Source organism: Corvus moneduloides, chromosome 2, assembly GCF_009650955.1.
Source record: "Corvus moneduloides isolate bCorMon1 chromosome 2, bCorMon1.pri, whole genome shotgun sequence".
In the NCBI taxonomy this organism is placed as follows: Eukaryota; Metazoa; Chordata; class Aves; order Passeriformes; family Corvidae; genus Corvus; species Corvus moneduloides.
The window spans coordinates 17,669,677-17,697,464 of NC_045477.1; the positions used below are offsets into that span (position 1 = coordinate 17,669,677).

At 39.5% G+C, this 27,788-nt stretch overlaps 1 protein-coding gene across 3 annotated transcripts; it reads right to left on the minus strand.

The window, feature by feature from the left end:
- On the minus strand, window positions 1–27,788 carry BACH1 (BTB domain and CNC homolog 1). 3 transcript variants are annotated; one of them, XM_032098241.1, is made up of 5 exons: window positions 27,665–27,788; window positions 15,677–15,974; window positions 11,459–12,850; window positions 9,485–9,691; window positions 1–3,327 (listed from the first exon to the last, which is right to left on the minus strand). In XM_032098241.1, the coding sequence occupies exons 2-5, from the start codon at window positions 15,914–15,916 to the stop codon at window positions 2,866–2,868; spliced, it is 2,301 nt and encodes a 766-aa protein (XP_031954132.1). In that variant the 5' UTR covers window positions 15,917–15,974; window positions 27,665–27,788; the 3' UTR covers window positions 1–2,865. The 3 variants fall into 3 exon arrangements, with proteins under 3 accessions (XP_031954132.1, XP_031954133.1, XP_031954135.1); XM_032098242.1 differs by having other exon boundaries at window positions 27,598–27,788; XM_032098244.1 differs by lacking the exon at window positions 27,665–27,788 and adding an exon at window positions 27,173–27,406.

Here is a 27,788-nt window from a genome sequence, read left to right on the forward strand (position 1 = left end):
TCAACTGTTGTAATTATCTGTTTATTTTACAATCTGTATGCCATCATACCCTTATGGCTTTAGGATAGTCTGTCCAAAGTATTTTAAAACATGCTTTAACAAAGTATTTTACAATTTCAAAATCGAGTATTTCTTTACTGGAAGAAAAAAAATAAAACCAAACTCCAAAAACATTTTCCTGAGAATTCTGTATCATAAAATTGTCATTCATTCTTAACATTTGCAAGTTGATGATATAGGCTACAGAAGTCAACATGCAACTTGTAGGTCTATGGTATTAAATAAATATTTTAAAAATTATTTAGATGCAGCTGGTCAGGCAAAAACCTACCCTCAAACTTCATCAAGTTCATATCAGGTTTAAAAACATGATTACATTTATCATAGGTCAATAACTGCCATGATTCCCACCCTGGAATCCCTCCACCATCAGCTACGTGGAATTCAGGTTGTGGCTGATGCCCAGACTGCAGCAGTGGAGCACAACTTTTTAGGGATATTCCAACCTCACACTTGGTCATCACTGACCTTGTTTTCCAACATCTGCAGCCAAGTGTGTCAGGGCTTTGGGCCACTGGATAAGCTCCCAGACAGCCATTCCCTACAAAGATGCTCCACCTCATTATAACGAGGATTTAACCCAAGGAATTCCATTTCCAAGTATGTGCACTATTAGGACAATGCTTTAATGCCACTGTCCACGTCATTTCAGAATATCACCAGCTTTTAAAGTGATGGTAGTTAGGAACAGTAGAGGTTTGGGGCTTTCAGTTTTGTTTTTGATTGTTTCTTGATGGTTTGCTTTTTAAATAAAATGGAGACATAAGAGCAAAATGCTGCTCAGGGTGGCAGCCTGGGAGGGAGACAGGATTAAATTAACCAGGAATCTACAGAAACTGGAGAAAAAGCCCGGAGAGCTTCATAAAGTAATACCTATACAGGATCAACATATCTCAATGATAGTAATTTAAAAGAAGTTCAATTCAATTATCATGATGTCTGCCATGTAGTATTTATTTCTGTATTTCAATTACTGCAAGCATTGTGATTTATACAAGCTATGCTCCATCAGCATATTTTTTCCCTTAAAAAAGTAATGATATATGATGAAAATCCAAGGATTCACTAGAGATTTGAATCAACTTTCAATCCCATAGAGGTGAGGTAGTGTAGTCATTTGTATTACATGCTGGTTATGAGAAGTCCTGTTGAAATCTGTCAATTTTTAAATTTTTGTTTTGAATATGTGGCTTACTGTATTTATTAATGCTATGTTACCTATGGATGGTGGGGAGAGGAAAAAAAAAAAAAAGAGCCTTGCCAAGAACAAGTTTTGTCTCACTGCAAGATAAAACTGCAAAGCAATATTTACAAGGGCCTTTGCTTAGTTGCTGCCTACTGTACATGCACACAAAGACACAAAAAGCTAATATACATTCTGAGGTAGGAAATGAAGAATTCCACTGGCTTGTACAAGATTCTTCATGTTTTGTAAACCAGCAAACCCGAAGTTTTCTGTGGTGAGGTTTGATACTTAGTTCTGGTGTGAGAATAACATCTAAATAACAAAGCATCATTGGTATACAATATGCATCCACTGCTATGTAAAAATCTAGAAATTCAGTAGCTGAATTTCTCCTTTGCAAAGTAATAAAGGAAATATCTCCAGCTCATTTCTTCAACAAACTTTTTATGTATCTATGCTAATAGCACAAGCCATTGAAAATGTACTACAGGTTTAGCCATAAAGTATCCCGAAGACTAAGATTCTGAAATAGAACTTTACTGGTCCCAGTCATCAGAGAACAAATATACTCGTAACTTACTTTAGGCAGTTAGGCACTGAAAGAAAAAAATGTGGTGCCTGAATACCATAAAAAAAAAAAACAAAAAAAACCCAAAAAAACTCTGTCCTTAGACTTTCACAATACTTTGATTCCAACTTGCCACGAACAAGCAGCAAGCTTGAAGGTGCTCGGACAGTAAGTCACAATACAGCAGTGAGTTTTAATAAGCCCATGGGATTCAGATACCAGAGGATCCAATGCACACTCATCCAAGAACTGCACCAGTTTCAGATGTCTGCCTTCCACAGTATGCTGTTATTCCTCCTACTAAATTTAGAGAAGAGAGCAGTATGTGGCAGCACCTCTGCTGCTCCAGTTCTTTTAATTCTGTACTAGAGAGACAAGACAAAAGCCCTTATTTAATAAAAGCATACTACTAATCAATTCTGCTACTACTAGTAGTAGCCTACTACTTTAATTCAGTAAAAGTCTTCTCTGGGACAGGGAGGGGAACAGCAGGAAGCAAGGAGCTATTCCAGAGTGCACTTGGCAGAATCTCCTCATCCTGTCATGTTATTTAGCCCATCTACAAAATGAACATTTACAGAGCTATATTTGCTTCTTAAGGTTTGTCTACCAGGAAAAAAGAAGTCTTAGAAGAATTCCAGGTATAGAAGTCATTATGTATAAACAACTGTCAGGAGGCTTTCCTTAAAATGCAGAGTGGCATTAAGTACTGCGGCATAAATCAGAGTACAGGCTGCTCTCTACATGAACAAAACTTCCTCACAAATAAGCACCTGTGCATGGAGTTTATACTTTCCAACAGCTTTCCTGAACCCTCCTTGGCATCACCACACAGAAGAAGCTCCAAGGATGATACATACAAATTATGTTCTGGAACTACACAGAGCAAACCCAAAGGTTGCCAAGTAATAACGGTGACCACGTAATTGTCAATGTAGTTTCAAAAGATTAAACTTCTATCTTTTCTCTCACTTAGTAAGTTACTTTCCAATAATGCTCAATCCCACTTCTAGCTGCAATGTTTGAGAGGCTGGCAATGGGAAGGAGAGATTCACTCATCTGTAGTGCATTTGTCAGTCATTTGCTGGCAGAAGTCTGTGATGCCACTGCTCTGTCCGCACTGCTCCACGAGCGACGTTTGCTCCAATGTTCTGGCAGAAACTGGATGCAATTCTTGTACTTGATCATACGTGGCCTCACACACACTTTTGACACACTGATAACAGGAACTCTGCTCAGCTGTAGGTGTTACACCTGAAAGACCATTTGCTGATTCTACAGATGCTGGTAACACAAGCTCACTATCAGATGCAGCTGTTTGTTCTCTTTTCGGGAACAAAAATGAGAGTGGGCAATCTGAAGAAGAATATTTTGCAAGTATTTGTATTTGCTCTTGACTCAAGGCTGCTTCCTTACACACCTGCTGGCAAAGTCCAGTCAGATTCTGCTTTGTCTCACCCAGAGTTGATAAAATGTGGTTTCTTTCCTTCAGCAAGTTTTCTTTCTCATTTTGCTGCAAAAACAAAACCAGTATTTTAGTCTATATTTTAACTTAAAAACTATGGTTTCAGCTCCTATCAAAGCTAAAACAGGACTTTAAATACTCTGGTCTGCTGAAACAGAAGTAATTTGGCATGAAGAAAGCACACAGCAACACAATCAAACATATCAAAAGGCCAATCCTAATCTCTCTGGAAGCATCATCAACTCAACTATTTGATATGGTTTTTCAGATATACAGCTTTTTCCAAACTCATGCTGGCAAAGGAGTAATTTGTAGTTGAACAAATGGAACATAGTTGCACTTACTGTAAATATTCCTGAAACACTAGTTCTACAGGGTAACACACAAACCATTATCAATGAGTCAACAAAACATTAAGCAGTCTTCGCAGAGATCTGTATTTTAAAGCTGAAATGCTGAAAATCGAACATCACATTTTAATTCTTGATACTATTCCGCTAAGTGAAAATAACTTCCATTGGCAAGAAGTGCCAAGTCCACTGTAGGACAAACAATGGAGTTAAGTATAGTTTCTAAATTAGATAGAAAATCTAAGAAAGGTAAATAAAGATGTGCAGAAGAACTGACAACCTAGAGACACTGTAGCAGGATTGTCCAAGCACATGGCAACAAACAGGATGGCAACTCACTAATGAACATCACATAGAGAAATATAGCCTTTATTAAATCAAGCTTTTTTTTTTTTTGCTTCAAATTGTGAATTTTTCTGAGGCTTCTGATACAACTGGCTGAAGATCAAAAGACACTGATAACTGAGAAGTCTAATCATGGAAACCAGCAACTTTTTGAATAAAGAAAAATGAGGAAATGGCAAAGAAGGACAGGGAACAAGCAAGACCATCATGAAGAAGTTGAATGAAAAGGACAAAGGACCCAAACATGTTGCAACACATACATTTTAAATTCTGTAATCAATTAAAAGAGGATACAGTTTTGAAGACACAAAAAGCTTTAAATAGTTTTCAAGTTTCAATCACAGGGACCGTTGTTACAACTACTGTTATGTCAATTCACTCCTGGAAAGTTTTATTATTTTCACTCCTCCTCACATCCCCTTCTGCAGGGAAACCTCATACGTACTTGCACCTCTACAACTTCTTTTTGGAAGAACTGATTATGTTTAGGCAGGATTTGGCAAGAAGAGCAGTTGTTGCCAGTTCTTTTTGTCTAAAATTAGCAGAAAGAGGACTTTGCGAATAGATTTCTACTTGTCAGCATACTGGGAGCAGCTGTTAATCATAAAATACATCACACTGGAAAGGACTCATCAGGGTCACTGAGTCCAACTCCTGGGCCTGCACAGGACACCTCAAGAGTCACACCCTGTGCCTGAGAACATTGTCCAAATGCTTCTTGAGCTCTGTCAGGGCTGTGACCACTGCTCTGGGGAGCCTGTTCTAGCGTCCAACCACTCTCTGGGGGAAGAGGCTTTTCCTAATATCAAACCTAAACCTCCCATGACTCGACTTCATGCTGTTTCCTCAAGTCCTGTCACTGATCACAGAGAGAAGAAATAGGCACCTGCCCCTCCTGAGGATGTTGAAGACCTCAGTGAAGTCTCCCCTCTGTTTCCTTTACTCCAGGCTGAACAGACCAAATGCTCACAGTCACCCCTCATACGGCTTTCCCTTCAGACCCTTCCCCATCCTCATGACCCTTCTTTGGATGCTCTCCAATGGCTTAATGTCATTTTTAAATTGTGGTGTCTGAAACCGCACAGAATATTCAAGATGAGGCTGCCCCAGTGCAGAGCAGAGCAGGACAATCCCCTCCCTTGCCCAGCTGGCGATGCTGTGCCTGATGCCCCCCACGACATGGATGTCCCTCCTGGCTGCCAGGGCACTGCTGACTACGTTCAACTGGCCATGGACCAGGAACCCCAGGTCCTTTTCTATAGCTGCTCTCCAGCCTCTCATTCCCCAGTCCATACACACAGCCAGGGTTGCCCCATCCCAGTGCAGGATCTGGCACTTGCCCCTGTTAAACTTCACACGGTTGATGATTGTCCAAGACTCCAATTTGTCCAGGTCTCTCTGCAGGGCCTCTCTGCCCTCGAGGGAGTTGACAACGCCTCCCAATTTAGTGTCATTGGCAAACTTATGGAGCGTTCCATTGAGTCCTGTGCCCAGGTTTTTAATGAAGACAGCGAGGAGCGCAGGGCCAAGGATGGAGCCCTGCAGAACCCCACCAGGGGCCAGTGCCAGCCTGATGTCACCCCAGGCACTGTTGCCATTTGTTCCTGACCCATGAGCCAGTTGCTCTCCCTCCACGTGATGTGTTTATCCAGCTGTGCTCAGAAGGATCCTCGGAGAACCTGTCAAAAGCTTTGGTGAAGTCCAAGAGGAGTACACATACTGGCTTTCCTAGACAAGCTGGGTGGGTTACCCTGTCATACAAGGAAATCAGGTTTGACAAGCAGGACTTTCCCCTCATGAAGCCTTGCTGGCTGTTACTGATGCCTGCATTGTTATCCAGGTGTTTTTCAATACTTATCAGAATAATCTTTTCCATTCTGTTAGGCAAATCACCTAATCTAAAATCACTTTAAGTACCTTTTGTGTATGTAGAGGCACTCAGGTGTGTATTGTGGACTGATGAAATTATCTGGACTGCTGTTTAAAACAAAAATGAACATTCAGAAATAGTTACTCCAGTGTAAATTCCTCACCCCCCCTTCTGAAGTTGTTGACAGGTTAATATATTTAAATATTCTTATTTTAGCAGCATTATACTAATACTACAAAGTAATGTCAGTTAGTTTTGAGGTCATAATAAACTGAGAGCTCTTTAGAATCTTCTGGTAATGTATGTACTTAGTTCACACACCTCACCCTGCTATAATATATATAACAAGATCTCAATTACATTTTTCTTGGATCACGGACACATCCTCCTCCTCAGCTACAGAATCTTCCGCAAAGTAGTGCTTCTTGAGACCAGTTGTCCTCTACTCTGCTCCCCCGCACAAGTACTCTCATTTTAAAAGTTTCGAAATGAGAATCACAGGATGGGTCGGGTTGGAAGGGACCACAGTGGGTCACCTGGTTCCACCTTCCTGCTCAGGCACGGTGATCCCATTGTACAGGAGAAAGTACAAGGAATGTGAATATACACATTCCTTGTTCTCTGAAAGAGCTGTTTCTAATAAGTCAGCATCTCTAAGTAGCCCTTGTGTATTCTCAAATCCAGAACATTAGTGACCAACAAGAACACCCAGATTCGCCTAAAAGGTCAATAAGCAAAGGCTATATGTGGGGGTAAAAATATTACTTTATCAGTACCAAAGATCAAGAGATATGATCAAAGGTAACTCTCTCAGGTAACAGATTCAGCACTGAACAGTATCTTTCTTTAACAGAAGTAGAACGTAACATACTATTTCCAATTTTACAAAATCGCTTGGGAGGGGAGGTACCTCAGCAGGTCTGTAGTCTGACCTCCTGCTCAATACAAAGTCAGAAATCAGGTACGATCAGGCCACTCAGGGCTTTGCTCAGTCATGCCACAAACCCCTCAAAGACAGGGCATGCACAGCCTTTTTGGATGAACTGCTCCACTGCCTGCCTGTCCCCACTAGAAGAAAAAGTTTCCTTATACTCAGATGAAATCCCTCCTTGTAATGACAATGTCTCTTGTTCTCTTGCTGTCAAGTGCTCCCCCCAGGAAGTTGAAGATCTTCCACTACCAAGGGCTATATAACCTCAAGGACTGCCCCACAGACATGGGCAGGTAGCCATTAGGTTTCCCCATCCCTTTTCCAGGTAGAAGCCCTGTTTCTTCTGCCTGTCACCACAGAAGTACTTCAGGCCTGACCATCCCAATGGCCTTCATCCAACCTTCCTCCTGTCTATCAATGTGCTCCTGGAACTGGGAGAGGTAAAAACTCAGCAAAAGATTCAGTGTTACATGTGCCAAAATTGGGTAACAACCACTGCCCTCCAACAACTGGCTGTGCTCCTGTTAACACTGTCCAGGACACATCTGATGGCCTTTTTTCAGCCTGGACATGTTGCTGACCCATGCTCAGCCTGCTGTCTGCCCAGACCCCAAGGTCCTCGTCTGCAAAGCTATTTGCCAGCTGCCAGTTTCCAGCCTCTAGTCAGGCAGGGGTGAGTCTATTCCAAATATAGGACTTTTCCAAGAAACACACCACAAGTATCTTCTGAGAGAGAAAAAAATTGAAGCAACACCAAATAGAAACTAATACAAGACAACATGCTGCACATACTGGAAACTGGATGAGGAATTCCACCAAAAAGTATCACCTGACAGGTAGTACAGAGTATTATCTACTTGTCAAGAGTTGTCCAACTATAGCTACACCATTCTATTCCCTCTCAAAACCGCGTTACAGATGATACCATGAGAAGATCAACGACTTACAGGTCTGAGACACAACTGACCCAGAGTAACAGGAACAAGGCAGGAACCATCATGCATGAAGCAACCTGGATGTACCACACACAGCCCTTCACAGACATCTTTCTTCTTCCACCCACCTGGAAATCATGCCTAGACAGACCTTAATGTTTCTATATTTGTGTACAACTTACACAAATTTGATGATCCCTGGCTGTCAGACATGCTCAACAGCTCCAAACAGGGTCTTTTCAGGAATTTCTGAAGAAATTTATCAGCACAGTTGAAAAAAAATATGCGACTGGAACATGTGTGTGCCTAGGAGATGATTCATATAACACAGACCTCACCTCACAAGTCTCAAGACTCAACACTCATTATCTAGATCTTGCTGAGTGTTACCTGTCAAACAGCAGACCTTCAGTCTGTTCCAGTACAGGTTCACAGAAGAAAGAATATTATAATTATTAGTCTCTTAAACAACCACATGTCTAATCTTGCAGATCAGCCTTTAATTCCCTGCCCAAGTATTGCAAAATATTGACAGTTACATAAGAGAAATGACAACATGATGACAAAACCAGGCAAAAAGTTCTGAAATGGCAGAAATGCAACTTCTCTCTTCAGTAAGGATATTATTAATACAATCACCTGATTACCCTCCCTCAAAGGGCACCTTCTTCATTGAGCACAACCTGCTCTGTCAGCTCATCAGAGCTGTATAGCACTGCAAGCCCTCCTTCAAAGCCTACCTCCTCATTGCAGAAGCAGGAGTAGATGCAGTGAAAGATGATGATCACAGGAAAATAAGTTTCCAGTTCATGGCACTTGGCTCTAATTTTATTTTCCTTTTGCACTTTGAAGTAAAAAAAATGGAACATGACTGCTATGTTCCAGCTGATGCAGATACCAAATTCAGGTACACCAAGCCTAAAATGCTCCACAAACAAGAATAAGAGTACAGTAATCCTAAACGACTGAACTATTTCATGCACATGGTATGACTGACTATGAAACTGAGATGAGAGTGTCAAAGACAGACTTGTTTTTCTGAAAAGTCACTCAATTATCTCCTTGCCATTGCTATTTTTGGATAATCCTAACCTCAGATTTCCTACATTTCTCTAAGTTACATATTCATCTTTTTATTGCCTTCTTAAGGAGTAGAAAATATATTAACAGATGGCTGCAGAGCAATCTGGATGCATCAATTCCTCAGCTACAATCTTGATACAACTGCTAAAAAGGCAAGCAACTTCCCAAGTTCTTCTGTATGTTCCGCCTTTCTGCAAGGGTCTCACTTTTAACACTCAAGACTCAGGAAACAGTTTGCCAGCCCATGTTGACACATTCCAAGAACAGTACTTACACAACTAACAATTGCGTAACTGCAAACTTGATCATGAGCAATACCATGAGCTGAAGAACAAAATCTCAAAGCAGGAAAGGGGAAGAGGCAGAAAACAGTGTATGATAGCAGTCTGCGAATCATTCTGTACAATTCAATTCAGAGCTTATGCGTTTCAGAAACATCATTCACCAAAAATGATGCTGTGATGCATGTTTTATTTGAATGGAAACAAGTCCACTGAAGGAAAGGTGTGTGTACTTAGAGCAAGGCTCAGAAAAATCTAGAACTGCTATCAAGAAGTTATACAATACTGATAAAGTTTTCTAAGCTTGAGTGAAAAAAGTAGTAAATCACCTCAGTCTCAAACTACTGCCAGATAGCCAGTCAAGATGTTTAGAGAAAGACATTACAACAGCAATGAATATTTATACATACCAGTTTTTCAATTTCAGATTCAAGATTTTGTATGCAGTCAAGTTTTCTCTTGCGACATCGCTGTGCTGCAATTCTATTTTTACTTCGTCTTCGGATATCATGAATACAGTCCAATTGTTCAGGAGTTAATTTATGCATTTTCAGAAATGACTGGAAGTCATTTCTGGAAAGTGAGATAATCCTTTGTGCATTAAAGGGCAGTTTTACCTAGAATGTGAGATACAGTTGTAAATCCAAGGTGGAACTGATATACACAAACACCAACAAGTCAAGTTTCCATTTTAAGGATTCTTTACCATACAACCCATCCTTCTTCCTACATCTCAGAGACAAGAGAAAACTAACATAGCCATCAGATGACGGGATAAAATCCAGGGGGTTTCAACTACAGGAGGTTCAAGCACAGGTGCAATAGAGTATTTGCATATTTACACTAGACCCTCACAACCATATTCAGAGTAGGATGAAAGCTACTCGTGCATGCGGAAAATATTCAGGTGATACACTCCAAGAAAGTAAGTTACAGTTCGGTGAGGCACAAAACAGGTGTCAAGACTCATTAACACAGTCTGAAGTTCTCCCAAAGCTGCAATTAAGACTGCATCCTGCATACATTTTTACACCTATGCTTTTTTTTTCCTGCAGGAAAAGTTCATCTGAAACAGGCAATTCCTTAAAATACAGAAGTTACAATATTTGTCTTGTATTTCTTCGTTTTGGAGAAAAGAGGGGACCAGGCTCTTGCTACTCTTGTATACCTGAGCTACAAAAGCATTTGAGATCACGAAGTATTGGCTAATACTGAAAAACATATTTACCTTTATAAAATAATCACCATGTTTTTTGAGTATCCAACTAAAGATACTTTATTTTAATCCTTACATTTGAGTATATTAAGTAGCAGAATATGTTACCTTGCTGTGGTTAAAGATCTGAATTTAGGTTAAAAAGAACATAGAGACATCTTTTCTCTGATTGGCAACTACTGGTGACAAACAGGCAAAAAATAATAATAAAAAAATCAGAGTACTGTCCTCAGCAATGATAACATCTACTTCTCTGTCACAAATATGAGGAATGTATTTAAACAATCCTGGCCTTTTGTTTGGCATTCCAGCTTTTTGTATTGATGGCCGGTTCCACTTATGTTCAGTCTCAGTAAGGCCCTGCATCTTGAAAAGAAAAAAACCCTAGCGCTGTAAGAATAATCGAATTTTTGTAACATTGAATGATCCATCATGCAGAGTTACAACTGCAATTCTATGATTTTAAGAACTGAGACAGAAATTGTTCCAGGTATATCACAAAATCTTTTAGGATTAGACTACACTTGTATGGTATCTGCCTAAACCACTACCAAAGAAAGGAAGTGTCAAATAATTGCTGAAGTTGGAGAAACAAAAATAACCTTAGTGTTGGAGAAGGTGATATTGTTAAAGTCTTAAATACACAGCTACTGAAACCAGCTTGAAAACTTAATTTTCACTTCACATTAAATCTGAAGCATCATTTCTCTCCCATCTTCACCCCACAGCTCAGAATAAAAACAAGAAAATTTGTAAGTTTCTATTAAACAAAAGTTCCAAGGAGTTTAGAGTTTTCTTAAAGCTAACCGAAGCAGATAAAAGAAAAAAAAATATCTAAGAAAGAACCTTCATGCCTTGATTTAACACTCACAACCTTTTCTGATAAAGTTGGTCCAGACAAAATCTTAAAAGATCTAATATGTAAGCATCTAACACTTCAACATCTGACCAAAAAATGCTTTTATACTTCAATGCAGTCCCCCTGAATTAACAGTGGCCTTCCATATAAACCTCTGAATGGTTATTTAAAGTTTCAGTTCCAGACTTTTTAAAACAAGCAGCCACAGAAAATAAACCCCCAAAACAACAAAACACGCAAGACTCAATTAGATTTTTTAAGATGGCCTTAAGAGACCAGGAAGCAAAGGATACATCAGCATGTTCTTACCTCACATTCTTGCTCTCTTGCTGAACAGGATTCACTGTCTCCCTCAGTGTCAGTCTCCGAATCCTCTCCCAAACTTATCACATAGTTATAGGGACACGGTTCTTGTTGCTGACCCTGAACATAATCTCCACTGCTTATTTCAGAGGTGTTGGAGCATCCTTCAGTACTAAGGTTGCTTATAAAGGGGCAGTTGACGGAATTCAGCGTTGTAAAAGTTCGCTGAGAGCCAGGTTCAGGGCTTTCACTGATCCTGATCCCCAGCCATGGACACTCTGATTTTTTCCCTGAATACACCGGCTCCAAGTACTCTTTAGAAACTGCAGGTGGTAAATGTATTTGACAGGCATCTGTGCTGTGAATATCACTCCAGAACCCCTGTGCTAGCTGTTCTGCTATCTCTCTCTCCACACTGCTTCGATCTCCAGCTGAGGTGATGTTAGTGGCTTCCCTAACGCACAAATCCACCTTTGAAGATGAGTTACCTTGGCTTTCAGTTTTGTCATTTCCACCTCCAGTACCTGACACAGTTTTTCCAGCTAAGACCGTGTTGTTTTGCATACTATTGAAATTCAAGTTACCATATTGCTCACAACTATGTAAAATAGACACAGAATTGAGTCCGTGAGGTGCAGCAGAGTTTTGGGGAAAAGCAGCAAGATCCATTTTCTCCACAGGACACGACACACTCGGAGCTACAGAATCTCTCTTCGACTCTTCTTTTTTCTGAATGCCTTCTTCCCCTTCTTCCATTTCTACCTGAGTCTCTTCACAGTTTGAGACCAGCTGCATAGGCACACACTCCTGAGCTTTTTGTATGCCATCATTATCAGGTATTTCCTTCTCAAGAGAAGCTGCAAATGGTGGTACCTGAATGTCTTTAATACTGGAATTGGACTCTGAAGTATGAACTTTGTCATTTCCAAAAGCCTTCTGGAATTTTCTATACTTGGGGCATTGGGAAGATAAGCTGGAAATACTACCCCTTTCTAAATGTACAGGATCGCAGTTTTGATTGGCATTATCTTGGAGAGCAGGCGATGATTTAGCATTTTCTTCATCTTTACAGGGCTTTGTGTCAGGAATTTGACTATATTCCTTTTCTAGAAGTGCTTCTACTTCATCATTTATTTCTAGGTCTCCATCATCCGCATTGCCAGTTTTAGGGTTTGTTTTCTGACAATGCTGTGTGCAACATTTCTTCCGAGGACATTCCTGCTGATCCAACTTAAAGTCCAAAAATCTGAATTTGAGAAACTGAAAGCAGGACTCTTCAATGTTGCGTACTCCCAAAAATTCTGCACATTTGCAAACTTCGGACACATTGTCTTTATTTAAAACAAGTTTTGCTGTATATGCAAACTGAAGCAAAGGACTAAATCCTTTAAGTGTTACCTATTACAAAAACAAACAAGCAAACCAACCATTAGTACAGTCAACTTGGGTTCATGTAGAGAAACACACAAATTTACCTGTCCTGCCAGCAGGACAGAGTACAGGACAAAAGCAGCAGATTTGTTCTATAGCGAAAACCTGGTCAAACTCATTCTGAAACAATTCTTCTGATAGAATTTTATCCTACATTTTTTGCGACAGTTTTCTTTACTGTGATCAAACTCCTAATAAAATGTTCTGGCAATGCAGTACTAAAAGCAAAAAATACTGCTGTATGCTGAAAACCAGTAACGGGATTCCATCCTCACAAAGATATCTCTCAAAGCAAGTCGTATACGAATTACTCTAGAGTATGCTGCTGGTATTTAATTGTACTTTTTGAAGAGCAATTAGCGTTAATCACTTAGTCTTATGCACCACTGATGTAAAAAATGCTTGAAAAAATGGAGTTTGACCACATAAGCTTGCTTACTACTATAGCCACCTACTCCCTTCTTCCTCCCATAGATCAGAAGAAATGCACCCAGAAACTGTACACCAAACAGAATGCTCAGTTTAAAGCCCCTTTAGAGTAAGTAATTTTAACTGAACATGTATGTCTTCAAAACAGTTGCCTCTCATGGAATCCAGAGATAAATCAAAACTGTATCAATTAGAAACTGCACAAGATCTTCTACACATGAAAAAGTGTCTAGGGAATCAAATACAAAGGCACGAACAGATCCCCATATTACCAACTACATGACACTTTCTTTAGCCTTTTCTTGGCAAATGAAGAATAAAGCAGTATGTCCACTACTAGTACTCAAACTCAAGTCCACACTCTGCTTCCTGCCTTTACTAAAATGAACAGTATTTTATGCTAAATAAAGCACTGTATCAATGCATTAACTACACTGAATCCTTCTGCCAGCAAAATAATAAACTATTCATGCAATTCAATTTAAGAATCAGCTAAGGGTTTGTTTACTTTGGTTTTTTAGTAGTTGCTTGGTGCATTCTTTTTAAAGATCACAACACAGGAAAGGAAGTTGATGAGATTTGCACAGAGACCATTCTTCAAAACTGTTGGTAAACTCTTACGACCTACCTAAAGATTTCTTAAAATAGCATTTGAAATATGCTCTGGAAAGACTAATGATTACACCACCACATTAAGTCATCCTTTATAATGTGGGGAAGTAGAATGTAAAAGACAGTTTATCCATAAGATGTTAAGAAGTCTTCAGACTTAGTGTAGTTAACAAAACATTAAAGTGGATTTACAAATAAGTAGCATTCATAAATGACACTGAAAGAAAAAAATATAACGGTATTTTAAAACTCTACCGTCCTTCTATTTAAGGGAGAAAGACTGCGAAAACTGCAAGGATCAAGAGGGGACAAACACTCTACCTCTTTCACTTTCTCTTACCCATTCCTAGCTAGCTATGCTCAAACAAAAGAGAACCCTAGACGCTTAGTCTGACTGACCTAGAAAAGCAACTCTTGTAGTAGTCATTTATTTTATTTTTATTTGGGATGAAAGTCAAAGAATAAAAACAGTGGCAGAAAAAACAACAAACCCTACACCAAGATGACAATCTCTACAATATGATATATATGAAGTACTTCAATTTAAAAAATATTTTTGGTATCCCAGATTGTGGGCTGATGTCTTTCAATTTACACTTCAAGTATTTTGGATGATTAAAAAGGTTTTAAAAAAAAAAAATCACACATCAAACCATGTGATCAGTGTTTGTCTCTAATCTTAGATATGCAGCTACACAAACTGACTTGTTTCAAAATCTTCAGCATTTCCCAGAAGAGAAGCTCAAGTTGCTGTCGTAAAATGCTTTTACCAGGTAAGTGATCAGATCAAATAATTAGAAGATGAGATTCACTGTCAGCATTTTTGCTAGTTGCTTTAGCAGATTCAGTTCTTACATCAGTAATACTTAAATACATTGTGTCCTCTTAAGTCTACCTTGTAGTAAATACCACCATTATGTTCTTCCATTTTCTGTACAAACTCTGGTTCCTTCCAACTCTGGTTTATTTAATGGATTCATGCCTCATACCTCTTATAACTTAACTAAATATTAACTAGTATAATTAAACGTATTGGATGCTCCAGATATGTAATAATATATTTTTTTTCCAATACATGTCAGGTTCTGGCTCGTTCCCACTGAATGCCTTTAAATGAAAGCTAAGAATATGTATTTTAGGGGTATAAAAAGAAAACAAGTGATTGCAATACATTTTCTCAGTCCTAACAGTAATAAAATACAGTAAAAAAACCCTCAAGCTGCTAATGATTAGTGTGTAAAAAGGATGGAAAACTGAGCCAAAGGAAATTGCAAATAACAGTAAGCAGCAAGGAAAATATGCACAGTTGTATTACTCAAACATACAAACCCAAATCTTAATGAAACTAATTCAAAGGTATTACCATTTTAAGCTTTATTTATTACTTGAAAAATGTTCTTGTCATATAAAAGAACTAGATGTGCAGTATCTCTTTACCACTGAAGACCTGTTTTTGACAAAAATATCCTTTAAAATAGGTGCATAATTTAAAAATATATATTTAATTGAAAAGATCTCCCCTATATATTTCCCATGACAGCACTCACTTATTTGCAGCCTGTGATAAACACTCTGATCTGTCTAGCCTTTACCTCAACCAACAGCAGCTTTACAACTTGGAAATTCCTTCCCTTTAGCCCTTAAACGCCTTACTTTAACTCATCAGTTAAACCCCAACCTACCATAAAAGAGAATTGAACAAAGCAGATTAGAAGCACTGGCAGGTAAAATGCAGAAGGGAGTGACACTCACCTCTTCCGGTAAAGTGATGATAAGATCAGCGTCCACCTGGCCCACAATTCTTGAAAGGAAGTAACTGCTGCAAGCTGCAAGCACAGCTTTGTGAGCCCGAAATCGCTGATCTTCCACTAAAATTGTAACATCACAAAGGATATCTTGCTTTCGCTGATCATCTAGGCTGAGGAGTACATTGGTACTGTGCACTGACGATTCATAGGCAAACACCACACTGTTGTTCTCACTTAGAGACATTCTGTATCACAGGTGGTAGTGTGAGGCTCAGTGGAAAGCATGCTTCTGTGCTTCAGACCTGGGGGAGCAAAGAAACAAGCTGTACACCTGAAAGTCATGTCCAACTGGAACCTATCAGTACTGAAACATGAGCATGTCAAACATGCACTGCCCTGGTCTAATTCTTCTTCAAATTGGTACTTCAAATAAAAACATGCTTGTGACCATTTAAAGTACCCAGACCTTGATATGTACATCTTAACACTGCTTTTGTAGTCTCTCAGACCAAAAAATGACTTCAGCAATAAAGAACAGTTCTTTCCTCAGCAAGTGATTCAGAGTCATAAATTTACTGTAACATCTAGAAATTATCTAAACTTTCAATCTTAGTAATTGGTATAGTCTAACTCCAACACTATGAAAATGTGAAGAGAAATAAAACAGATGCATTAAACTAAAATTCACCGAAATACTATGTGAGCTACTTCTGTTTACTGATTCACCTAGTGCAGACTAAAATATATATGTTCTGTCTTCTTTCAAAAGTATTTTGTCTGCTAACTGAATCAGGCATTGGTAAAATACCCTGATTTTCTCTCTAGTAGGTTGGTGTTTTGTTTTTAAATTTGAATTCTCTTCCCACCTTAGTGCAACCTTTTTTTCCCCCCCTTTTCTGTTCACGACTATTTGTTTTGTCATACTTGTTACAAGTTTGCTTTCCCAATGGATCACTATGATTCAGATCACCCAGCAATGGAATACCATCTCTTTTCTGACAAAGTTCTCAAATGACAGTATCCATTGGATAATTAACAACAGTAAAAGTTATACAATATTTAAAACCTTGAAATATGTAACTCATATCAAACAGTTCTGAAGATTCCTAAATTTACAAAAAAAAGGAAGGGCTAGGGAGAAGGCAGCTCTGGTAGAGAGTGCAAAGTTTCGAAGTATTTCCAAGTCTGATCTTTACACTTTATTTCACTTTCAATTGAGCCCTTCTTCCAATTAAAAGGAAGAAAAGAGATTACTAAGAAGTGCCCTTGCTTAATCAAGAAACCACTTAAGTCAGATTTGGAACTATCCTGCAAAGAAAATATGGTAACAAACCAAGCATTCAGATTACACTTGACTAGTTACCCCAGAATTCCTGTAACTGAGCACAGCTGTGGAGACTCACTTCAGCTGACATGGGACTACCTCATCGTTGTATTGCTCAACAGAGGTGGTTACCATCTGCCAGCTCCCAACAATAACAAAACTGTAGCCAGTGCAAATCCTCAGGTTTCAGATGTGGGGAAACTTTCACAACATGGGGAGAGCAGAGGGCATGGCCATATTTAAACACACTGTGGAAAAAGCAACCATGCTGCCAGCTGTGCTCCTGGTTACTCACTGCTCAAGCTATCTGCATAGCACACAGGCATTTTGAGTGAACTTTTGAATAGAAAGAGGGAAGAAAAAGATCCCCATTTCCAGTGGCAACAGCAGCACAGTACCAGTCTGGACCCCAGTAAAGTGCAGAGCACATCAGCATTACCTGCCCTTCCCACTCCCTTATGGAACACTGTATGCTTAACTTCACCAACAAAATGTACGAATGTATGGTGAAAGTAAAAGTTTTGAGGGGAAAATCCCAAAAGTTCCACAAACGTGAGTTTTCCCCTCTAAGAAGTGGTAAAGAAAAGTGCTATATACCATGCACTGTTAACTCTAAAGGGCCTATTTTTGGAAGGAAACAGTTCAAATGTTTTCACATACCTAATAATGAAACTATAGATTCATTAACTTAGGAAATATTTAATTTCCAATGAATTTACATGGGAATAAAAAAATTCCTCATGGAACTGCTATTCATGAAATTCTATTTTTATTTTAAGAGCTTAAGAGAAGCAACCAGTGCAATATAAATTATATATTCCTAACTGGACTGCTCTATAGCCTAACTTATATTGCTCATATCTTACAGCACACAGAGTTTAATAAAGTATAACTCTGTATTTGTTACAAGGTAAAAAAAACCCAAAACACCAAAAAGGAACAGAGAACAAAATGGAAAAACTGAAGACTGAATCCACAGTGGTGGGGAAGCACAAGGAAGTATTATAGGCGAGGACATATTCTGGGTGAACACTTAGACAAAACTCATGAGGGTTTTAAGACAAGCCTTACAGTGCTCTTTTTTCTATCTTCTTTGAAGAAAGAACCCTCAGATAGACAACACACGTATCATATATGCTGCTTTTGGGTTTTTCCTGATAAAATAATCAACTCCAATGTCCAGTTCATTACACTTCCATAGCACAGAAGGCTAAAACGAACACTAGTTTATTTCTACTTTTATAGATACGGACATGAATGCAGAGAAGAGTTAACGCTCCTTCTCACTTATCTCTGTGAGGCCACACCATGCTTTCAAAACAGCTTGCGGACTACTTGAAGTATTGAGAGCAAGCTCCCAATGTTGCAGCTGCCAAAAAAAATAAAACAGTTTTCAACACTGAAACACTACCTCCTGTTTCTTGAGAAGTGAATTAAATACTTAGTTTGAGCATAACTCAATTTAACACTTTACTCTGACAGAATGTTGTGCTTCCTAACTGTGAGAACTTCATCAGCCAAGTTATGCCCTTGCTATATTTAAACAGGATGACAGGTTTTTTGAGGTATCCATAATATAAAATGCTGCATTTTATAAGCATTTCATGCTTTAAGAGAACCTTTAAAAAACCCCTACAAAACCAAAAAAACGCCGCCCCTACACTAAATTCCTCTCAGTCTTTGTAAAATCTAGGTACTATCAAATACAATAAAAAGAAATCCAAAGGTAAAGCACCAGAAAACTGAAAATGCTGGTGAAAACAAAAGCATCAAATGGGAAAGAGAAAATGTAACCACTGTAAAAAGCTGTTACACTTAAGAACTAACAGAGGTCACACTTGTGAAGGTCTAAATTCTGTTTTCCAGTTGTGTAATAAAAGCACAGTACCACATTTATGATAGTACCTGTCACAACAGCCAACCAGATTTTCCACAGCAGTGTGAGTACAACATAACTTCTCTATAACTAGATTTGTTACACACATCCACAACAAGAACACTTACTGTCATAGCGAAGAGAAAAAGTACATCTCTTCTGTAAACTGTTTAATTTCTCTTCTACTGTAACTGTTCTTCTAGAGCACACAGAATTTAAAAATTAGTTTTATTTATGAATGGTAGACAAAAAGGGGAAAAGGTATGAAGCAGAGAAAACAATTCAATGATGCTTTTTAAAGAAGTTCTATAAAACTTACAAGTTTGTGCTGCAACTGTCACAAGAATAGGCCTTCTAGGCTTTTCTGTCCATTTTACATAATTTAATTTTCTACAAATATTATCAGGGTTTTTTTTCCACTCTCAGAAACATTATTAACATCAACAACCAGGTATTAAAAAGGAAAAGTGACACTACAAACAACAATAACAAATCATATCCTTGGAAAGCAGCCTAAAACTCCTATCATGCTATTTGTATTTTTAAAGTAACCTTCAATCAAGGAAAACTGAAAGTAAGCACAGATAACTCGGAAAAGTATTCCACAAGTCAGCAGATGACTGTATGTCGAAATCACTGCTCACAAAGGAGGTGTCAACAACCATGTGACTGAACGCAAAAGATACTAAGAAAAAAACCCATGCAAGAATATTCTTTAAGATATTTGTTACAGACATTACCATCAAAAATATGGAGAGTCCAGAAAGATCTTCCAAAACTTAAAATAGTTTTACAATACAGGTTGGAAGGGTGAAAGAAATAACAACGTGAAAGCTCACTTACTACAAACCCTCAGTTAGTGGAAGAAAACTAGTACTGTGAGCATTCCTCAAATTCCTCTCACCTGAAACCCTGCACACCTAGTAACCTCATACTCTTGAGATTGAAAATTAAAAGAAGTGAACATAAGCATACACACATGCTAGTATAAAACCTACGTGAACACTTGAAGCACAATCAATCAAGTTCTGCTTTAAGAACACAACCAAGCCTGCGACTATGAAGTTTTCATTCTTTATCAGTGATCTTGAGATAAACAATTTTTTGCATAACGACAAAAGCATTTCCTCCTAAGTACCAGCTATAAAACTTTATTCTGCCTTATCAAAGAAAAGTAACTCATTTTTTTTCTCCTTACTACCATACAATTATGAAAACTGTGCCCAACAGTTACCTGCAAAATTACCATATCTTCAGTAACTTTAGACATCTTTACATCCAAATGACTATATATATACATATTTATTTCCAAAAAACATATAAATACCTATCTTAATGAAAATCAGTACTGCAACCACATTAAAAAAAAAAATACATGTTTAGGTACACAGTATAGAGACCAAAGCAAGATGCCTATCAGGACTCATTGTAAAATCCATATCTCATCCAAGGCTCATTTTTCTCATGCATTCAAAGTCATTCATTACATTATTACAGGAAGGTAATTGTGAGGTATAGTGAGTGTGAGGTAGTTTAAAATTAGGCTGCAGGTTTGCTCATCTGATTGCTTACAACTGGTAACAATTACTGCTCTTTACTAGCTGACTGGAGAATAAAGGTAGATATAAAATCCTTTACTTCCTCCCACCACAATCTCTGCTTTAAAGAGTCACTTGGTGCATATCCTCAGGTAAACCATAAAGTCTCCCCACTGATACCTAAAAAAAGAAGTATTCCAAAGATGAGAATCATGATGGCTGAAACCAGGTAAAGCCATAAGGAACTCTTGTTGCTAAGTTACAGAAGAAAAACAGTAGTAAAACAGGTAATACTGTTGAAGAATATACCCAATGCAGGTAGAGTACAAGAGCAGGAACAGAGTTCCAGAGTAGAACTCACAATAGTGTGATGTATTCCTCATCCACACAAAAATCTCACACAAGGTAGACAAACTTTCACCCAAGCTCAGCACCAGCACATGAAAAGTGCACTCAACCTCTGTGGACAAACGTGTCCATAAGAGTTGAAGGAAGCTAAAAAGCATCAGGTTGTCACTGAAGCTGACAAAAGCACACACATTTGTGTACATGTTTACCAAAATGCTTTTTGAACATTCTGAGTCTGAATGTTTCAAGTGTCATTAAAAATATTAAATCAGAGCACAAAACCCCATGGAAATCAATGACGGCCATACCTTTACTACTTTGAAGACTTGTATTTTCAGGAAAAACATAGCTGATAACATTTTACAATCTTAACTCTTGGTGCTAAATCCAAGGACCTGGACAATGAAATTCCAGTATCTAATGGTCACCAAGATACAACTGGAACACCAAATCCAGAGGCAGCATCCATCCCTACATATCAAAGTTTGTCTTCCAAATCCTTTTCCCCCCTCCAAACTACAGGTTTTTCAAATCCAGGAAAAAACAGACTGAAGAGCAGAGTAGAATGGAGAAGGTTTTGATACATAAATCATTTGATGCTCTCCCTCTCCTCCTGGACAGGAGCTGAGGACCAGGCCCTCCAGTAAGCCTTTCAGAGCAGCTACTCTTGTCCAGCAGGACCTCACTGTGCCTCTGTGACCAGGAATTTCCTTATCACCAGCTGAACATGGAAGAAGAAAGGACTCATCCAAAGGCACCCAGATTCAATCCAATCTAGGGTCCAAAACTAACAAATGTCTCAAAGACTCAGTGCCAAATAAAACACAGGAATCTACCTTGTTACCATCCATCGTAACACACCTAAGAGGAACTGGGGCAATAAACTAGCAAAAATTGACCTGCGGTCCTTCTGTTTTAAGCTCCACTAAGCCACAGTTCTAGCAAGAGCCAAGCAAAAACACTTGAGCTACAGGAGTTAACAATCCTATGAGCTCAGTGCTTTCTTTTAAAGAGCAAAAGCCTCTTATTTTCCATCGGTGAATAAATCCAATTCAGATATTCCCATAAAGAAGAGCTAACCTTTTACTCCTAGACTCAGATATAAATTATGCAGCCCTACCATCCAAATCAACGCAGTTTACACGCGTTTGGCTTTTTTCTGATCTGCACCTGCCATATAATTCTTGTACATGATCCACCTAAAAGTTACTTGAATTGCTAAAAATGTAAACAAAACCCTGTTCCTTAATCTTTCCTTATTGAACAAGCATCCAGCAATACCACTCTGGCTATCAATCCTCTCTAGCAATCACAGTGTCACTTGTACACTGGTGGAGTTCTGAAATAAGAGAGGAGAGAGCAAAACTCCCCTTGGTAGCTGCAGAACCCAGGCAGGACACACCTTGACACTGCTCTCTAAGCTGCTTGAACTTGGGCACTCACACGTAAATTCAGTTGTGATCACCAAAATCATAAAACTAGCAAGATTAATTTATCATCTAGCACACAATAAGGGTCTGTTCAGTTAGCACCATGCTTCTAACATACCTGTATTCTTGGAACACTTCAAATTCTCAACAGTTGGAAAAAATAAAATTGTAGACTCTCAAAAATATAGCCTGGAGAAAACAAACTCTTGGTGCTACTCCTGACTATTATGCTGATCTGTTGAGTAAGTTCTAACAGGCCAGTCATCTCCATCAGTTCTCTTAGGGTTCACATTTACATTTACTTTAGCCTATAAAAAAATTTCTGTCATCCACAGATGTGAAGTCCAAAGGGACAACTATCATCTACCACTGCTAAAACAAGACAGTTTAGATAAGACACAGCTCATTCAAAACACACTGCAAAGGCTTTTTTCCTACAGTTTTCTCTCTCTGTCCTTGCCCCCAGCTATCTCTCCTTTTAAGGAAATAGTTATATTACAGATGAATGCCTACGGTGGTTAATAGCTGCTGATTCACATTATGCTGACAAAGAATGAACAAGCATTTTAGTGTGCATGTTCATTGCTTCACCTTGAAAAAGACTGCAAAAGAAAAAAGTGATAAAAAAGCAAAAAAGCAAGCTTTGCTGCTGAAGAACAATGCTTTTTCCATTAGAAAAAAGTACATTCAATCTTCAGTTATTAGCAGAGTCATAATTCTAAATTGTATTTTTTATCAGTCCAACACCTGGATGATATTCTTCAAAATTACAGAAATGAAAATTTTAAAAATTACTAGTTTGTATTTTTGTAGCATAATTCTTAACACTGCATTTGGACTCTTGTCAAGTCACAAGTGAGTATAAAAAAGAATCCTGGGAAGTCTGGCAAGTCTTAAGTCTCTGCTAAGAGTCTTAATTTGTTTTCCAGGTTTTAAGACTGAATACACACTTTTTTCTCAGTATTCGCAAACTATATGAGAACTTGGGACATGGGAAGGAGAGCATGGGGGATTACTGAGAACGTTAGTAGTCACAACCCTCCAGAAGCCATGATTTTAAAAGGAAAAAAGAGATTGATACCATGTAACCATAGAAATTTTCCACAGAACAGAAGTTTGAAAAGTTTCCCTCAGAGGATGACACAAAGTCCATATCAAAGCCAAAAAAAACCCAAATTACTCTGCAGTTTACCATTATTTTAGATTACACTAATTGTTTAATTTTTGGATCAGGGATAAAAATCATGTTGTGGGATTTGGTATGTTTCACTGCTAAAAAATGAAATAGGTCTGAAGGGATTTCAGAGACTTCCCTGAAAAATTCCATCACTTACAGCCCTTCAGTTGTGCTGGTATTCAAAGAGAATTACTCTGGAAAGACAACAATGCACAGACTTTCTAAAGATCTTAAAAAAAACCCAAAACCTCAACGCACCTAACAACAACAAAAATAACCACAAACACAACACCCCAAAAATAGAAGTAAAAACTGGTTTTATATTTTTCTTAAATAAGAACTAGGTTAGATAATAAAATACTCACTTAGGATAAGTAAAGCATGCACAACTAAAATCTACTGTCAATGCCTGCCTTTGCTAAAAGGACAAACACCTTTGTACTTAGAGCTACATATTCTACTCACTGCTACAGTTAAACAAACCACATGAATAACTTGGCTGAATGACTATCACAATCCATTTACATGTATATATGTCAAAACATTTATGACAAATACTAAATTAACCATTTAATGTACTTTAACTTAGAAGGACACAAGAAACAACCTGAAATAACTGTGAAGCAGCTATACTGCCAAGTCAAAGAAAATACTTGTTGGAAATTATATTTAGAATCTCATTTCTGGTATTACTGTTTAACTTGGATTTGAGTCCACAACTGTTCTTCACAGTATGTGAAACTGAAAGAAATCTGCAAATATTTTAGACATAAATCAGAAAGAACTTCAGAAACATTTCTGTGAAAACCAAACAGCACAGGTTTATCAGAACTAACAATATCTATATAAAAATAAACTAAATTTAAAAATGCATTAGACCAGGCTTCAGATAGCAGCACTAGCAAAAGTCTCCATCAAATCACATCAAGCTGTCTCAGTTTTCCCATCCTGAAACTGAAGACGATTTCCTATCTGACATACGATGTCAAAAGAAGTGATCTTACTAGCTGACCTGTAAATAAACATTTTTGGGATGGTACCAAATAAAGTGCTGATCTCCAGCTCTGGGGACCCCAACATCACAAGGACATGGATCTTCTGGAATGAGTCCAGAGAAGAACACAAAGATGCTCTGAGGGTTGGAGCCCCCTGCTCTGGAGACAGGCTGGGAGAGTTGGGGGTGTTCAGCCTGGAGAAGAGAAGGCTCCAGGGAGACCTTAGAGCCCCTGCCAGTGCCTAAAGGGGCTCTAAGAGAGCTGGAGAGGGACTTTGGACAAGGGCCTGGAGGGACAGGACAAGGGGGAATGGCTTCAAATTGGCAGAGGACAGGCTTAGCTATTAGAAAAATTCTTCCCTGTGAGGGTGGTGAGGCCCTGGCACAGGTTGCCCAGAGCTGTGGCTGTCCTATCCCTGGAAGTGTTCAAAGCCAGGCTGGATGGGGCTTGGATCAACCTGGTCTAGTGGAAGGTGTCCCTGCCCATGGCAGTGGGTGGGATCTGGATGATCGTTAAGGTCCCTTCCAATCCAAACCACTTTAGGATTCTGTGATTTGATGACCTTAGAAGTAGCATGAGGAGGAAGAGCAAGTGCCATATATTTACTTATCAAAGTACTTGTCAATGTGCCAAGACTGGAATCCAAACACCTACAACCATTATGTTGACAGCTCAAATAAAGTCATTCACAAACAAAATATCTCAACACAACTCTAAAGATTAATTGAATATTCTTTAAGACACAGGCTCTCATTTAAAGACATTGAGTTACTGATATCCTAGGTTACACCTCTCCCATGTATGCTTAATGATTAAACTCAATTTATTTGTATTTCACCAATGCTTCTAAAGTCAATTTACCCTTCACAGCACTTTCCCCTTTTTAAAGTTTCAGTACCTGTTTGGTCAGTTGAGCCTTATTCTGACCTTCTAACTCACATTTATACAAAATACTACGCTTTCCCTTCATACTTAACAAGAACAAAACTTTCTTCCACCCTTAAGAGGGCCTTAACTGAAAAACACTGCATACTGCTGGAAACAGAGTGACTTGTGATGCACCCTATGATTCGATACAGCAAAGTAAGCCTTTCCATTACTTTTAGTCCCCTCTCCAGATTGCTTACCTCTGAACTAGAGGGGGGCGCAGGGAAGGCTGCAGGTGGATCCTCACACATTATCCCCACTGTGGTCACACTAGGCTGAATCTACACAACTTAATGATTGGTTCAGCACCTAATTTTGGCTCACTCAAGGTTTTGCTCCTACCCACACTTGCATCAACTAACGCGCTTCCTCTGGTTTAACTAAGGACTACATATAAACAGCATTCACATTATGAATACCACAGTTCCTACTCCCAAAACCTCCCCCATGAAACTTTCAGAGGTTGAATTCTACAGGACAATTAAAATGCCAGCATTCAGACACAAATGTGAACCCTCTGACTGATCCACCACTCTTCCCTGCCCCCACACCAGCATGCCCAGTGCAGGGAGGGAGACAGGACTATGATTAAAAGAAAACCCATAAAGTGTTTATAGGAACACTTTGATTATCAAACTTGCAAGGTGGGGATGACATGACAAGGAGGCTTGTTGAGTTATGTTTCCCTAAACCACAGGGCAGAGTTATTTGGGACTTAGAGAACTCATGTGCAAAGACCTGTCTATTCTACACCTAACAAGAGTGCCCACCTGATCCAAATGATCAGGTAAAGGGTATGGGTTTTAATACTAGACCATTTTTACCATAACAAATTTATTAGTGCTCAAAATATCTTTTGCATAAGAATTTTAGAACCTATTAAAAAATTCAACATTTAACACACTAAGATCTTCCACATTTTAGCTTATCAACTCAAAGATACAGCTAATGAAAGTTAAAAGCTCCACTTTAGCATTTTGGTTAAAATCAGGAGTGTGCTAGTGAAGCAAACTTCTCTAACACCCCACTTAGTATGCTTTTGTTCACTTCACAAGATGCACCAGCCAACAAGAGTAGGTTCTTTTTTAGAGTAAATTGGAAAACACACTCTAGAAGTTCTCAAGAATTTCAAATACTAAGGAATTTCGCTTTTTTTCAGATTTACTAAGCCAGGTCAAAGGAAGACCTTCTGAAAAACACAGTGGGTATTCAGTTTTCAGTGACAACTGTTTTTCTCTGCAAATCCACCTATTTTGGGCCTTACTGCTTGCTAACATACACAAAGGCTTACTCACAAGTGTTAGGGCATCCAAGAGTAATTATGCTATTTAAGTAACCTTTAAAGTTAAACTCATATTACAAATCGTATTTCGTGGTTTACCTTAGACAGTTTAATTCAGACTCATCATGTTGACAAGACTATAGTCCTTCCTTTTCTTTGCTGTGTGATTTACGCCAGATTAAAGAACTGATTCTATATGCTATAGCATTCTGAGTGCCACATCACCTTAATTTACAGTGCTTCTGGATTGCAATTATTCCATTACTGCAGCCAGATGTTTTTCACACAGAGAAACTGCCTTCCTCAAGTGCCTCAAATTAATGTGTCTGTCAAAATTTACTCTACCTACAGTTATCTTCACTGCTAGAACACTTTCTCTCATCTTTTTAAATTCAATAAGCATTTGGAAGACTGAGTTGTAGATGATTTTGCGATTACTGTCATGCTAAACTGGGTATCTGTTCTTCTGTGATTACTAAATTTTCACCATGCCCCAAAACATGCCAAGGATCTCACCACACAGAACAGGACGGACAGGATTTGTATTTCGCTGTTTACAGTCTAAGACAGACCTTCCCCGGCTCCCCCCAAAGGGAAACATACCAGCTTCACGTCTCATTCCGGCAGAGCGGGGTTCCCGCCGGCTTCCCAGCGGGGCTGAGCTGGCCCTTTCGCACAGTACCGGGGAACGCGAGGTGGGACAGTCACGCCTGTGTCAGCGGGGCACAAGGGCACCCGAGCAAACCGGGGGCGAGACACTGAGTAAGCAGCGGTCTCGGCGGAAGGGGGGCTCTGCCCGCAGCACGGCACTGCCGAGGGAAAGCCGCCGCCGGTGCCGGCGCTGACGGGGGCCTCCGCCACCGCCCCGGCGCCCCCGCGGGCGGGACCCCCGACCCTGCACGGGCCGGGCCGCGCCACGAAATGCGCGCTGCGGGGTGAAAAAGGCCGCATCCCAGACACCACCCCTGTGAGCGCGCCGCGACCCCCGCCTCGCCGCGCCCTCCGCCCGAAGGGTCCTGCCTCCGTACCCCCGCCGCCAACGCTTCACCGGGCACGCTCACACTCCCGCCGGCGGCCGGTGAGGCTCGGCTTTACCTCGGTGCCCGCCGCCGTGGGCCGGAGGGCGGCGACAGCAGCAGCGCCGCCGCCTCACCCCGTCCCGTCTCACCCCGTGCGCGCCGCCCGGGCCCGGCCGCTCCCGGCTCCGGCTGCGGCCCGA